The sequence below is a fragment of the Argiope bruennichi genome, chromosome 1 (genome assembly GCF_947563725.1).
Source record: "Argiope bruennichi chromosome 1, qqArgBrue1.1, whole genome shotgun sequence".
Taxonomy (NCBI): Eukaryota; Metazoa; Arthropoda; class Arachnida; order Araneae; family Araneidae; genus Argiope; species Argiope bruennichi.
In genome coordinates, this window is record NC_079151.1 from 113,471,324 (window position 1) to 113,488,237 (window position 16,914).

The 16,914-nt window shown below is 27.5% G+C and overlaps 1 protein-coding gene across 1 annotated transcript in view; it reads left to right on the top strand.

Annotated features, from left to right (window-relative positions):
• LOC129968844 (uncharacterized) overlaps nucleotides 1-8,816 on the top strand; it is a 58,593-nt gene extending 49,777 nt beyond the window's left edge. Inside the window, exons 2-4 of the mRNA XM_056083128.1 lie at nucleotides 886-1,008; nucleotides 3,391-3,535; nucleotides 8,382-8,816. Coding sequence (XP_055939103.1) covers nucleotides 886-1,008; nucleotides 3,391-3,535; nucleotides 8,382-8,483 — 370 coding nt within the window. The 3' untranslated portion in view covers nucleotides 8,484-8,816. The remainder of the gene's footprint in view (nucleotides 1-885; nucleotides 1,009-3,390; nucleotides 3,536-8,381) is intronic.
• Nucleotides 8,817-16,914: the final 8,098 nt, after the last annotated feature.

Genomic DNA, 16,914 nt, shown 5'->3' on the forward strand with positions numbered 1-16,914 from the left:
AGAGAACGGCGTAAGACTTCTATAATAGTATGAGTTATATGACTAGCAAAATTTGAAGTTTAAAAATATTTTGTTGAAGAAGCTATTAAGAGACCAAGTTACATAAAATATTTAATTGAACATTTTAACGAACATTAAATCCGGCGAACCTGCTGGTCGCCAAAGGCGGCAAGTATATAATAACATTATCTCTAAATCAAAGTGTAAATCAAAAATTTCTTAAATAAACATAAAAAAATTACTTTATCACTTTAAATTATTTTCAAGTTGTTTCATAAATTATGTCAATTGATATATGATTTAAAATTTTTCAATAAAAAGACAGCTATTTCAGAGTCAACCAAAACTCAACGCAACCAGAATTCAATTGATTTGATTTAAAAATTTCGAAAACTAAAACAAAATATTGCTATTCATAAAACAAGCAAATCAATAAATATTTAAAGTTATATACCAAATACTTGATACGCCAAAATAGGTTTGCATAAAATTGGCTACTTATAACACGTTTTTATTTTAAAATCCCCCCCCCCGCAAAAAAAACCCCAACCTGTTACCATTTACAAATTAAAAAAAAAATATGAAAATAATTATTTGTCGTCTTATTCAAAAATATACATAAAAACAAGAATGTTTCAAATACCAACATGCGCTCGAGCGGAACGCAACAGCGTTAACTGAACGGAAACCTTTGGAATCCAATATTGTTTAATCGATTATCTGGTTTAGCGACAATTCTTTCATGCTTAAAATATGTTTCGTTTGTGTCATTAATGGCTGACCTTTCGGTTTAATGGTTGACGTATTCGATGGCACAACACGATAAAAAAAGCCAAGTTGAAGCAATACCAGATATGGAATTTATTATTATTCTTTCTTTTTCAGGATCGACCCTGTGGTGTTAACAAAAGCAGAAGCCACTGAGATTCTGGCGAGGGAAGGCCAAAGGCCAGGCACTTACCTCTTGTACGAAGATGTCGAGAAGGAGAGGATTTGTCTCTCTTTCAGGTGATTGCCCCTATCTTTGTGTTCATCAATAAGTCACAAACTTTCTGTTCTATTTCTTTATCATAGGTGGATTTTTACATTATAAAATTCTAGGCAATTATCATCATGATGAATCTGTTTTAATAATTAATAAATTTATTTTCACATTTTAGTACATTTTTAAATTATCAATATGTTAATGAATTTTTTAGCGGTTTTTTTACTTACTTTTTGTAACTTACTTCTTAAAAATATATGATTTTATTTATTTATTTTAAAATCATTTATTTAAAATTGAAGCTGTAAAATTTGTCAGAAAATTGCTTATAATAATTAATAATTTCCTTACTTTCGAAACAAGAATTATCTCACAAATACGATTTTAATATGAAGTTAAAGTTCGAAAAATTATTTCTTTTAATGATACTAAGGATTTAACCAACAAATTAAATTTCTATTTTAATGATTTTTTTAAAAAAATAATTTAATTATATTTTTCAACAATTTATCTCGCGCAAAATAAAAATAAAATTTAACCTGCATGAGCACGTTTCGCGTGCATGGGAAAAAATTAGCTTTTATTAATGTGTTGCCATCACATTAATAAAAGCTCAAATTAGAAAATGTTACCGGAAATTAAATCTAGAAAAGTGTAATTTTCAGCACGTGTCTGCATGAAATGAAATAAAATAAGAAATATAATATTTTCTAAAATATAATTGCAGTTTAATCATTTCCACTTTAATTTAAAGTTGAAATTTTACGGGAGCTGACAGAATATTAGAGATACACATAGTACATTATGGTTGAAAGATTTTGTACAAATGTGACTGAATTATATGAGTATCAAAATTTAAAATTTAAAAGGTATTTTGATGAAGAAGCTGTTAAAAGTGATAAAGTATTTAATTTAAAATTTTGGCGAGCATTAAGACTGGAGAACCGACTCGTCGCTAAAGGCGGCTAGTATTCAATGAAGTTTTTAAAACCATTTAGCAGTATTTTGCTGCTGAAATTTCAAAGCAATCAAAATGTGTTGGCTTGTTATGAAATATTATTAATAAATATAATATTAAAAATTATTATTTATTCTACAAAAGCTGTCAAGTGAAGAAAATATATTAATTATTTAATTGATGAAAAATTAATATTCCAATGTATTTTTAAAAAGTAATTAAATTGAATAATATTTTAAATAATAATTTAAATAATTTAGTATAAATACTAATTATAATCCTAATATTTTATGATCCCTAAAATGAGCAATTTTTTATATATTTATTATGTGTTAAAAAAGATTAAACATTTTTTAATTGGGCTTTAATTTTTTTATGCCCTTTCTTTAAGGAACTGCTTATTCGGAAATCAGCTGCTGTTCTGTATATTTTAATCCATTATAGATCTTTTTTAGTTTATAAGTTCGTAAATTTTTGGACATAAATTCCACAGTTTTAACCTGTCGTCACATCGGTAAAATATATTTTCTTACTTTTCCAAACTGTGTCATGTGATAAGCTGAGTTAAGTTTGTTTACATTGCGAAGAATTTCTTAGCACAAATAAAATTGAATTAAATGCAGCGGTTGTTTCCAATAAATAGGCACGAATTTTAAAAAGAAGGTTTCCTTTAGCTATCAGTAGATGGCATTGTCATTTCAGTCTACGAAATTTTGGCAACATGAAGATTGTAATAAACCATTCGACCGTTAATCCATAAAAATTTTGGAATCAATTCCTCAATTTCTTTGTTTAACATTTGATTTCAGGAATATTAATGCCAATATTGTGATTAATACTATTAAAAATAATGCAATAAATTTTTTGTTTATTTTGCAATGTAGTTGGCATACGTATTACTCGAAATCGAATATTATTGCTCAAAAACTAACCATTTTTAGTTCTTTAAAAACTACTTTAAAATTAATAAAAAATTAATTTTTAACGATATGCATTTCATTTTCAATCAATTCTTTGTCGGATTCAAATTTTTTTAAAAAAAGTTTTTAAATATATTTTACAATAATACTTTTCATTGTTATAGCTGCTGAATTAGCATTTGCATTCGTTGTGTCGATATTTAAAAATATTATATGCCTGTTATCAATACTAAGTAATTAATACCAAATTTTAATTCTAAAATAAAGCACGGTGATTCAAACCTAAAAAACTGTTATGATGTGGTGCTTCAGAGTAGAAATTCGAATCTTCTTTAAATATTTTATACCAGTGATATGACTTAATAAAATATTTTTCTTCAGTGCATTCACCATGAAAAATTCATTAACATTTTGATCAAGTACTTTTATTATAGAAGCATTGTGTTTTTATCGGACGTTCCACTTCCATTTCCTGAATTTTATTCATTCATTTAATGCAAAGATTGATTATTTTTTTTTAAATGCAGGACGACGGAGGGAGAAGTGGTCCACTACTCCATCGTGAAATTAAACGATTTGTTCTACTTCAATGACTTTCCCTTTCCCTACCTCGAATCCATTGTTCTCTACTACAAGAAATACAAGTTCAAGGACACGCGCCTCACGCAACAGGTAAGACCCTTTTGAATTACTCCAGATAATTCACCGTGGGTACTTTCACTGCCTTATCTTGTCTGGAGGAAGTAATTTATTTCCATTGATTAAAATTTAGAATAATTGTCAGGAAAAAATATACGATATATAGTGGAACTTTTATATTTCAGAAACTTTTAGTAAGGGAAAAAAAAAAAAAAAATCGAATAATCGAATTTTTTCAGGAATTTTTGATTGTGATCCAAGACATTTTTTATGTATCGAATATTTTTTCTGTATATCGAACGAAGATTTTTGCATAAATATTTGATAACAAGTAATAGATTTTGATTGTATTAAGTATTATTGATGATATATATCTTGATTTTTTTTAATTAAATAAGGCGTATAAATTAAATAAGGTAACAAACTGTTTTATTGATTCTTACTGCAATAGAAATTTTGAAAGTATGAAACACTTTCCAATGGGTTATTCTTAACTTCTATTTTACGAATCCCTTTCTTAATGTGGAGCGTGATTTTTACTTTACAGCCAGCTCAATTTTGTTTCTTATGGTGGGTATAAACTCAAGAAGAAAATCTTAAAGCACAATGGAGAAGTTCAGCTTAATAACATAGCTTAAGATATAGAGAAAGGAATGAAAAATACATATCAGCCAAAAAAAGTACGAATTTTTTTCAAAGGATAAACAATCTTGAAAAATGGTTATTTATATATTTTTGATATTTTAATTCTTTTAATGGTTTTTAAACCCTAAGCAACTGATTATTCATAATTGTTTACATGTTAAATACAACATGTTAAATCTTGTAATGTGCATTTCTGTAAGATTAATTTCTATATATCGAAATTCTGTGTATCGAAGCTTCTTCCAGATATATTCAAATTCATTATATAGATCTTTGACTGTACATTTTGCTTGAAAAAAGGAAAGGTTTTGATTAAAAAAAATGACATGCGCATTATATTTTTAGCTATGTTCCGCCCCCTAATTTTAGAAAGTAAAATACAAATAAGTAAATAAAATAAATAAATAAAGAATAAGATAATCAAAGTGATTCATGGGAGATATTTTAAAATAATTGTTATAATAATTAAGTTCTTAATCTTGATTTTCGAATTATGTTCCCATAAAGAAATATTTTTGATTCAAGATATGCGATAATTATAGAGGCAGTTCTAATCCCACATGGTTGACTTGCTTTACCACAGGACTTGTAATTATTAGATAAATACTAAAAAATCAAATATGTATTTACAAAGCTTGTATTCCAGTCGACATAAAATCCAAAATTAGAGATATAATTATTGTATTTACAAGATAACACACCAAATTTCATGTATTTAATCATTGCGATTTTAAGTTGTGACGTTTAGATGCATAAAAAAATACTGACCGACAGATGATTAGCTCAGTTCAAAATTTGATAAAAAAAAATCTTTATTTTCGATGCTAAAACTGTGAACTAAATTATATCTATCTAGCTTTTTATGTTTTGTAATTATCGTGTTCCCTTGTACTCGAACAGATGGACAGATAGACTTCTTCTGAATGGATTTCGTTCAAAATTTGGCAGAAATTTGGTGTAAAGACCACATACCAAATTTCATTCTTATAGCTCAAAGCGTTTTTGGGTAGCTGGTTCACAAACAGACAGACATAATTCCGAAATATGTTTTTCGGACTCTAGGAGTCTGAAACAGGGAAATTCAAAAAAATTTCTAATTCCAAATTTTTTGACAATTACAGTATTTTAGTACAGTTTTATTAGCGAAAGTAAAAAGTAAACGCCTTTTCGCTGATGTTAGTTTTATTCCTATATTTTTATTTCTAATCTTAATATATTTTAAGACAAATACTATGCGTTGGTACAGTTATTGAACTTATACACACTTGCTTTCACATTATCTTTGCTATAATTAGGGATAAATTTTTATTAAATAAAATAAAGATAAACGAAAGGCAAAAACACTATCATGGTTAGATTTTTTTGGGCTAGTGTTTCGAATTTTCTTTTCTATTTTCTCGTATACGAAACATATGAAAAAGTACTATAATTCTCAAAGAATTCGAACTCGAAATTTTCACGAATTTCTACGTTTCAGATCTTCCTGAGTTCGAAAAAGGTATTAAAAAAATGCCCGTCTCTGTGTATGACAAAGACAATTTAAAAACGCTTTAAGTTAGACAGATGGAATTTTCCATTCGGCCTTTACTCCTAATTTGTAGATTTCTATCATATTTTGAGTAAATGCAATTTAGAGAAAGTCTATCTGTTCAACTGTTCTAATATAAGTAAACGCAATAACTACAAAATCAAATTTTGAACCAAATCCAATAAGGGATTGACCGTCTGGTGGTCTCTGCTTTCAGAAACACGTAGAAGCGATAACTCAAAAATGCAGTGACTTAAATATATCAAATTTGTTATGGGATTAAGTGACTTACAATTTTTGTTTCAATTAATTGTGAGAAACGCGTCTAAAAGACAAATTCGATTTTCGAATATTATTAATCACATGCCAATATTAATCGCCAAAAATTTCGCCAAGGATTGCATAAAGGATTCAGTAAAAAATGTTAAATTCATGCCAAAGGTTAATATTTCGTAACTATTGTACGCCAGTGCCATACAAGGCTTTCTTTGGAATAATATTTCTATTAGAGAATATGCGGGAAAGTTTGTGGAGACCATTTCCCCCTGGTTTTGTATTAACATGGAATTATTTTTTTACTTATAAAAAACGAAGAATGATTTACTTAAAAACAACGAAGAATGATTTATTATCCATTAGCCCTCCACTTTTTTTTTATCAACCTATTTTGATGCAACAGATAAAAGAATAAAAAAAATCCTGTTCTCGAATATGAAAGCATCTGAAGATATTAATTTGCACCTTTTGGCGTTAAAAAGATTTATATAATGTGAAAAAATAATTTAAAAATCTTAAAATCCTCTTTCTCATTTTTTATTTTCGATTCCTCCTCCCATTATCATCAGCCAATTTCAAAATAAATCATAAAAAAGAATATAATCAAAATTCCAGAGCTTTCGGAGGCAGGAACTATCTTCAGGTAAAGGCAAGGAAAATACGTTTTCGGCGCAGAAAAATTCATACCGAGGTTATTAATATAGCAGATTCACGGTAAATTTTATCACGTAACCGCAATATCTAGTAAGTAGCATTTTTTAAACACTTCTCCGCGGTTGAAATCTGATTTTTTATTCAGGCACATCAATTTTTAAAGAAGGAAAAAGAAAATAAGGGATATATTGGAGGAAAAGAAGAAATAAAAGCATTGGGAAGATAAAGCGGCTGTTCTTCTGAAATAAAGAACAATTCCCATATTTCTTGATAAACAGAGGAATCTGTCTTGTTCGAATTAAGGTCGCAGTTGCAGAGCCGAAATAAATTACCTATGAGAGATTTATTAACTCATAAATTGGGTTGATGTTATAAATGATTGTTATTGTTCGAAGGATGCTTTTATCCATAGGTCATAAATTCAGTTTGTTTTGCATTATTTGTGAAATTATTACGTGAGAAAATAATGTTTATTATTAATGAAGCTGATTATAGATTACTTTCTTATTATTGTCCTTGTTATTTTAATTGAATTCTAGCCGCCTTTGGGAACTAGTTTGGTTGCAGGGAATATTGGTTGCTTTTGATGTAATTTAAATTTCTTTTTTCCATAATATGATATTTATGGTTTCCTTAACAAACTAATTTTAATCATTTACCTTATTTTAAATGAACACTAGCTGCCGTTGGGGACCAGCTTGATTTTCCATGAATATCGGTTGTTTTTAATTTAAATTAAATTTCTTATTCCATGATTTGATATTTACAGTTACTTCAACAAACTAATTTTAATAACTTACCATATTATTTTAAATGAACACTAACCACCTTTGGGAACCAGTTTATTTCGCGGAAAATATTGGTTGCTTTTAATTTAAATTAAATTTCTTTTTCCATCATTTGATATTTATAGTTACTTCAACAAACTAAATTTAAGCATCAAATAATTCTTATGGGAAATGTGAAATGAAGCGAAGTTTTTTTTTTTTATTTCTCTTGACAACGGACGGTGTGTGTGTGTGTGGGGGGGAGCAAGCTGTCAATGATGATGCATTTAAGAGCTAAGAATTTCAATATGAAATACAATTGGCAAAATTGGTGCAGAACTTGGACTTAGGCACTATCACAAAATATTTTTTCATATAAAGAATGGTAAATGAAATAATGTAGCAATATGTATTCGGCTAGCTGAAAATTCATTAAGAGGTACAATACAAATTGAAAATAAATTATGTATACCTACAACTGAATTTAATTAAGACGCAAACATTACATAAAATAATTACAAAACATTTCCATTGATAATAAAAACAAATATCTCTGTGTATTTTTGGTTTTCTATAAGCCAGTTCGTTTGATCTACAAATACCAAATTTGGTACATATATACCTTGGGTGGTAAAAATGTGTATCTCAGAGCGATTTTTAAACAAAATTTGTTAGAATTTTATTAATTAAAAGTTAAGATATATTTTGGCATTTTCCCGCAACAACGTTCAAAAATATCACATAAAGATGAATTTAATACAGTTTTTAAATTTAAGAAATTATCTTTTTAATCATATCAATTTACAATCGCATGATTTTTTTCTAAATTTTGTTGCAATGTTTCAATATTATATTTTTTAAACTACTGCCGTTCACTCATACAAAAAAGTTAAAATTATATTGAAGGTCAACAGAAAAAAAAAAACATAATTTTGTTTGATATTTTAAATGTTTATAACATGTTGCTTCCCTTGGACATTCGTTAATTTCCTTTTTCTTTTCTTTTCAGGCTGTTCTCAGCCCTTACATCAAGTCGCAGCGATCCAAGAGAATATCCGGATACCTGAAACTGGACACTGTCCGAGAATCGGAGAGAGATTCTCATGTCTGATGTGTGTTATTAGAGACTGTCATTTCAACTAGTTGCCATGTTGTCATCGTAGAATGCGTCTCAAAATTCAAAATGTAGACTTCCCATGACCTTCATATTTTGTGTTTTATATGTGTATAGTATTTATCTCAAAAGTTTTTTTATCTGTCTTTTTCTTCGTCGTGAAAATGCTTTTCGGTAGATATAAATATTTCGGTGAATAAAACTTCAAAATGAAAGCCATACACGTTAACCATAGAATTTGTTTTGTAGAATCTGCTGCTTTTTTTGTGCTATCTGTAATGTTTCAAAATGAGTTGTATATATTTGAATAAATTTTATTTGTAAGTTTAATATTTTGTTTCCGTTTTTTATTGTGTGCTACAACTATTGCAACTGTAATTTAGATGACTATGTCGAAAAGTCGACTTTTTGCGAAAATAAGATTTCTTAAATTTAATATTCATAATGTTTGAACAGGCCTCTTTATAAAACCCGTTAGAATTTTGTTTCTAAGCCTATTTTTTTGGGAATTGACACTGATTTTTGTATTTGCATTTAGATTCATTTCAATGCTATTTTACATCTTTAGATGTTATTTTCTCAAATTCTAATCTTTGATCGAATTTTCTTATGAAAAACCTAATTAATTAAAATTTAATGCATATATTTTGTTCAAATTTGATACAATAATTTCTCAATATGCTCTGCTGCACTGAATTTGAGAATAAATTATTTATTTAGAAATACTTTATAGTTGTTTTAGTGCTTCACAATGTCAAAAATTGATTTTTTTGTTATTTATCAATCGAACCCGGATATTTAAAGAATGGATAGAAATAAAATTTATTTTTTAGTTCAGAAACTAGATAATATATTTCTTAAATTGTCTACAAAATCATTCGTTAAACCTCTAAGTCAATCATTTGATAACCTTTAGTAAATGATTTGATAAACCTCTAAACTAAAAGATTTTTGCTTTATATCATTTTTGATTAAAAACACGCCTTTTTGTCCAATTTCTAAAGAACTTTTGCCACTTAACTTGTATATTTATAAAGATGCATAAGATATACTTGCTTCAAAGATATTTTTTATGCAAATATTCAAAAATATAACGATTTATTTTTAATGTTTTTCAAAAATTCATCCCGAACGCAGGAAAACACCTTAACAATTTTACACGGGGAAAAATTAATAATGTAAATTATTAAGCAGTTTTAAATGATACTTGTACCAAAATATATCTAATATAAAGATGATTTTTAAAAAAAATCTTTTATGAAATGCTAGATAACAAAATGTTATCAATGTTATTTTTTCATGTATCCATTTTTGGCATCGATATATTTTTTGCAACGTTTTAAGATATTTTATTCCTTTACAATTAAAAAGAAATTTTAAATCTTTTTCTTCCTAATACTTTATTAAGGAATCCAAAAATGATTGTCCGAAGTTTAGAATTCTGGAATGTGCGGAGAATATTCGAGACTGTTTTTTTGATAGAGTTTTATTACTGAATTGGACCTTCAGATTGAATCAAATTTCAAGAAACTGACATATTCATTCACTAATAATTTAATCATTATCTTGCATGCATTTAGTGACCAATTTGCTCTGTGATCGCTCACTGTGCCATCAAATAATTAAATGAATATATAGAATGAAGTCATGCTAAATGATCATTTACATTTTAAAGAAATCATGGATGTTTTACTAATTTGTATTAAAATCGCAATGCCGCAATTAAAAAAATTATAAGGGGTTTACAGTAGCTGTATTTAAGTTTGAACATTCCAAATCATATGCTTCTTTAATTTTTTTTTGTCAGTGGAATAGGTAGAATTAAATCTAGTGAGAAGTTATTAATATTTTTGTGTTTTAAGTTTTAAATCACTTTAAATTCAGTTTTCTGTACAATCTAATTAGATTATATCGTATATTTTTTAAACGTTAGAATTTTGATTAAAATAAAAGCCTATAGAAAATTTGAGATGTTCAAAAATTTCACGTAGTTTTTGCATTGAATTAAAATAATGTCATCGAATTAAACAATCAACAACTAACTTAATTTTTGTTAATAAGTTTAAAGATGACATTCGAAGCGAAATGTGTTGACAGGCAAATCAGTTAAAAAAATTAAAAACTAACACATTTTTTTCTTTTATTATTTACAAAAAAAAGTTCTTATTATGACGAAAAGAATTTTCAAAGATTCAGATAAATTGATGAACGCCAGCCAAAGAAAGGAAGCAAAGAAAAATGAAATCAATCTTGGTACATGATGTAGAATCTTCAAGGAAAAATTAATAATAAAAATGATATTTCCTTTGATGGATGCTTCTTGTTTTTAACTTCCTAAGTAATTTCTCATGGAATAGATAGTAATGTTAGTTTATAAAATATATAATATAATGCCAAAAACGCTTTTTTCGAGGTCATGGATATCTGAAATGTGGAGATTCGTCGAAATCTGGAGTTACAGATACAGAAAATAAAAAGTACTAAACATATAGAATTTAATTGATGTAAAGGTAAATAAAAGCTATTATTTTAATCGGCACAATGATAAAAATGAAAGCATGCTCATTTGGGTTCAGCCCTATTAAACATTTTAAGTAGATTCCTGTAGGAAGACTACCTATTGCAATAGTTCTCGTTACAAGACTGGGAAAATTCCTGCAGTTTTTCACCGATCATGATCCCTAGAACCGCTTTACCCTTGTTATTTTGTGAACAAGATATTTAAAGTAATTTTGCTTGGATTTTAATCGGCTTGGAATATCGGTAAAAATTTTACTTTTTTTTCATTTTTGTTTTTTGAAATTATTTAAAAGCAGTTAAAGTAAAGATTAAAAGCTTTAATACAATTAATTGAATACTAATATAAAAGAGAAAGATTTAATAGCAATATTATGTAAAAACGATCAGCCTACAAATTTCCAGAAGCTGTGGTTTTTTTAGTTCTTTATATATATACAGGGGCTCAAAAAATTGAGAGTACACCTTACTTTTACTTGATAAATCCGACTTTCATTTTAAATAATACATTACCGGGTAATGCAAATATGTTTTTATTTTTACACATAACAAATGGTTTAATTTAGAGTAAAAATAAAGAAAAATCAACGAAAAACTTCTAAATCGAAAAGTTTCAGAAGCATTTTAAATAAACATACGCAGAATTTTCCCTCAAAAAATTGAGAATACAACAATGAAATTTTTGCAATTTCACGCACAGGAAGTGTCACTATTACGTTGCATGTCTTTTGGATCTTATAATGGCCTCTAAACGTCATGGTACCGATTCGACCCATTTTTGGTGGTATCTGAAGATATTTTACCCCATTCTTCTTGCAACACTTGTTTTAAATGGGTTTTGTTTCTAATTTTGTATTTTTGAACCACTTTTTCGAGTATGGCCTACGAATATTCAATGGAGTTGATGTAGGGGTACTGTGGTGGTGTGTGTAACTGCTGTTTACAATGAAAAAGACACCATATTTTGACGTTACGTACATTCTGTTTGGGGTTGTTGTCCTGCTGGAAAATGGAATTTCCATCTAAATCCAAATTTTTAACACTTCCCCTTAAATTTCTGAGACCATATGGTTCATCCAACTTGTCGCAGAAACTTTTCAAATTATAGGCAGAAGTGTAAGTGCTGAAACTGTGCGAAATGCCATTAGACAAGCTGGGTATAAAAGTCCCATTGTTAGAGAGAAACCGTTCATCAGCTTGCAAATTCAGAAAAACCATTTGAAGTTTGCAAAATCTCATCAATTAAAGACCAATAACCTTTATAAGAAAACTATATTTAGTAATGAAAGAAAACTCAACATTTTTGGCAGTCACAGCCATAGTACTGTATGAAGAAAGCCTAATTCTGTTTTGGATCCAAAAAACTTACTTCCTACAGTTAAACATGGTTTTGACTATGTCATGATTTGAGGTTGCATGACTTCATCCGGGGTAGGAAATTTATTTTTTATAGATGGCATTATAAACGATATTATTTACTTTGATATACTTCGTAGCAATCTAAAGGAAAGTGCTTGAAAGTTGGGTTTAGATAGAAATTTCATCTTTCAGTAGGACAACGACCCCAAACAGAATGCATGTAACGTCAAAATATGGTGTCTTTTTATTGTAAATAGCAGTTACACACACCATGTTAGAAGCCTCATCAATCATGGCATCATCAATGCCATTGAATATTCGTGGGCCATACTCGAAAAAGTGGTTCTAAAACACAAAATTAGAAACAAAACCCATATAAAACAAGTGTACAAGAAGAATGGAGTAAAATATCTTCAGATACCACAAAAAATGGGTCGAATCGGTACCACGATGTTTAGAGGACATTATAAGAGCCAAAAGACATGCAAATAAATATTGGCACCTTCTTTCTATGCGAGATATTACAAGAATTTCATTGTTGTATTCTCAATTTTTTGAGGGAAAATTCTGCGTATGTTTATTTAAAACAAACGCTTCTGAAACTTTTCAATTTAGAAGTTTTTCGTTGATTTTTCTTTATTTTTACTCTAAATTAAACCATTTGTCATGTGTAAAAACGAAAACATGTTTGCACTACCCGGTAATGTGTTATTTATATTGAAAGTCGGATTTATCAAGTAAAAGTAAGGTGTACTCTCAATTTTTTGAGCCACTGTATATATATATTTAAATGGAGCTTGTTATTCCGGAGCTTTTGATAATTTGATGGTTTTTTAGTTTAATGTCTGCCGTATTACTGACAATATATTGTATTAAAAATACTGTAATAATAATAACAGATAATCATCATAAATTTAACGAAGTATGGCTACTTTTATTAATCGACCAATAACAATTTATCGCTAAAAAAGATCGACAAAGATATCATAGTTTATTGACTATGTTTGTCAGTAGCATGAATAATAAATATAATAGTGCCAAAGAATAATTTTTAAAAATCCGGATTATAAATTTCCTTTTAAATTAATTCCCAATAGTTATAAATGAAATGTTTAAATCCGAAACAATAAAATTTTACTTCCAATATTAATTAGGAGCAGCAGACAATTTGTTTCTTCCAATATAAATGAAAATTCAAACGAGAAATTTGTCTTTCGACCATAAAACGTTATTGTTTGCATTTAATTAAACGAACGAAATTTGCAAACGATAATTTCTTCAAATATGTTTAAATCGTAGAGATAAACTTCCACTTCTTGCCAACTAGTATAAAATTTTGATGCTTGCAAAAAACTTCAAAGCTTTTCAATAATATAAACTTTGTAACAAGCCTAGATTAGTGTAATAATTGTATAATATTTGTAATTTTATATTATGTATTTTTCAATAAATGCTAAATTCTTCAACAGCAATATAAACATTATCTATAGTTTCTTTAATATATAATATTTCATTTTCGCTTCATCGTAAACGAAGTATCGAAAAGGAATTCTGATCGTCAAAAAATTCAAACTGGAGATTTTGATGAAACTCTTTGTTTCGGACCACCTTGAGTCTTAAATACAAATTTTTGGCATTACGGCTGTCTGTCAGTCAGTCTGTCTGTCTGTCTGTAACAAAGATAACCCAAAACCTCTTTGAGGTAGACAAATGAAATTTCATATACCGTCTATTCAAAACTTTTGTAGGTTTCTATCAAGCAAAATCTGTTAAGAAGTCTGTCTGTCTGCCTGGCTGTTTGATTACAGATGGGCTCAATAATTTCCAAACGCAAAGAGAAATATAAATAAAATTTCGTACATAAGTTTTGCACTTGAAATTGCGTTTGAATAGAGATTCGTATCCGAATCAAATCTGCCAAGCGTTGACCATCTGTCAGTCCGTACTTTCTTATACATGTAAATGCAATAATTCGTAAATGTAATGGTTTAAATCAATAAAATTCTTTATATTGCCTTATGACTACAATTACAGTTCCATGTCAAATTTTAGTGTGAATTGGTGGGAAAAAAGGCGTCCCAAACACTTTTTCTCAATATAAATTTAGTAAAAATTATAGATTCATACCTAAGATATGGGCTTTGTAAATATCATCACATCTGTAATTTGCAGCTACTTTGCATAGCGTTAGTGAACGCCATTCAAGGTATTCGTGGCCTACAATTTTATGCGGGAAGGGATGAGGGAGGGGATAGTTGGAAAGTATACCAGAATGTTTCGGGAAAACCATTCTCCTTCGTTTTTTTCTTCTTTTTTTTCTCTAAGGAATGAGAGGAATTTGAAAATATTAACTTAGATGAAAAGGAATCTACCTTTGCCTTCCAGCTTGCCGATAGGATTCTTTTTTAAAGCAAAAGTCACAAAAGTTTAGACTGATATAAATTTTATGAAATAAAAATTAGGTCACTTCTTATTATTATCGTTCTGTATGAAGCAAGCTTTTATCAGTGTGTTTCAAAAGATGTTTAACTCTACTACGTAAAATTATGTAAATTTGAAAAATAACTAATGTAAATTTGAAAAAAGAAATGAATGAATTTCTTATTCTAAGGTATCCAATTAGGTTGCATATGTGTATTTTCCAGAAAAATTCTAATATTATTAATCAAAATTGAAGTAAATTTGAAAAATAATAAGTAAATTAAAAAAATAATTGATGAATTTCCTTTCCTAAGGTACCCAAATCGATTGCAAAGGTGCTTTTTCCTGAAAAATTCGAATTTTATTGAATGGTCAAAAAATAAAATCAAAACTTTAAAGATTCTAAAACAGTTCTTGTTTTTAATCTATTTAAAATAAAACTATAGATAAGCAGTTTCAATAACACATAACAAATAAAAGTGGAACTGGAAAGAATGACATTTTATATCGAAAGCGATTTATTTATTCCATTTTTACTGTCAGATTCTCCAAAAATAAATTATTTGAAATGTTTAATAAATTCTCTACCCTAGGGCGCAGCTGGCATATTTCAGACTATTCTGTTAGGAAAATATTAAAAACAATTTTTGTTTCTATTATATTTAAACGAACGTGCAAGTGCATTTTAAAAATATATTTTCTGAAGATTGATCTTTCTCTTTTATTAGTTCTCGGAAAACTATTCAATAGAATTTTATTAAATTTAGTATGCATGCATCAAAAACCTTAATAATAAAACACTAAATTTTAAAATAGCTTCGTTTAGTCATATTTTACAAACACTTTTATTTCGACAAACAACATTAATGACGATTTCAAATGTTTATAAAATATTTATTTATTCAACAATTTTATCTTGTAGTTGATTATATTCTCAGTAATTTCAGAAGTATACATATGGAATAAAAATAAAATATTTCCATTATTCCATTATTTATTTATTTATGCTGTTTTCCTTAGAAAATTTATGAGCTATAATTTCATTAAATAAGCAGTTTATTATATATATATATATATATATATATATATATATATATATATATATATATATATATATATATATATATATATATATATATATATATATATATATATATATATATATATATATATATATATATATATATATAAACATAATTTTTAAGCAGAATCTTAGCCGAAGACAGAGAATGCAATTTTAATTTTTAACTTCGTTTTATTCCAATTCGGGAGGAATGATTTATGTACAAGCATATCAAGATAGAACGACACAAAAGTGAAATAAGAAAAAGCTAATGCAAAATTTATCCCCATGATTATATACGGTGAGATTTTGATAGGGATTTCTCTACACGTGTTGAATTAGGTAAGGGAATTATAGGGATCTTTTAGAAGAATTTTTTAGTTCAGCAATTTTTTATCCCTTCACTCAAAGCGTGTAAACCGCCGACCTAAGCATTTTTACAAAAATTCTGTTGAATTAATTAAGTAGAAAAAATGGAATGGGATCAGGAAATAAGAGAATATTTTAGAATGAAGTTAATATGGGCTAAATTAAGACAAAACTTTTTGAAATTAATTACAATTGAAATTAGATTTTAAAATATTATTACATATATATATTACAAATAAAAAAATTACTTATCATTAAAAAAAATCATCCTCAAACTTCAGCGAATATTATTGTAATAAATCTTCGGTGATAATTTACACATTTTAATTATTAAGAATATTGTATAAATGCATCTTTTTCAAATTCCATAAAATGTGACGAATCATTTTTCGAATATATGCTTAAAGTTCTAAGCTGAAATATTTCGAAAGAAAAAAAAGTAGTAAAGCAAAGAAAAAAATTTAAAGAGATTGGAATTTCTAGTCTTAAACATTGTAAAATGCCAATCTTTTGGTTTAGTTAGTCTATTTTTATTTCATTTTTTAAATTTTACTTTTTATTACATTAGATTCATAGTGCGCATATACAAAAAAAAGCATCGTAATATTCATCTTAATAACCACAAGTATGAATTCAGTAACTAAAACAATAAAGTGCTCTAATAGATCTTAATACCTTTTTTAAATTTGTTAAATTTGA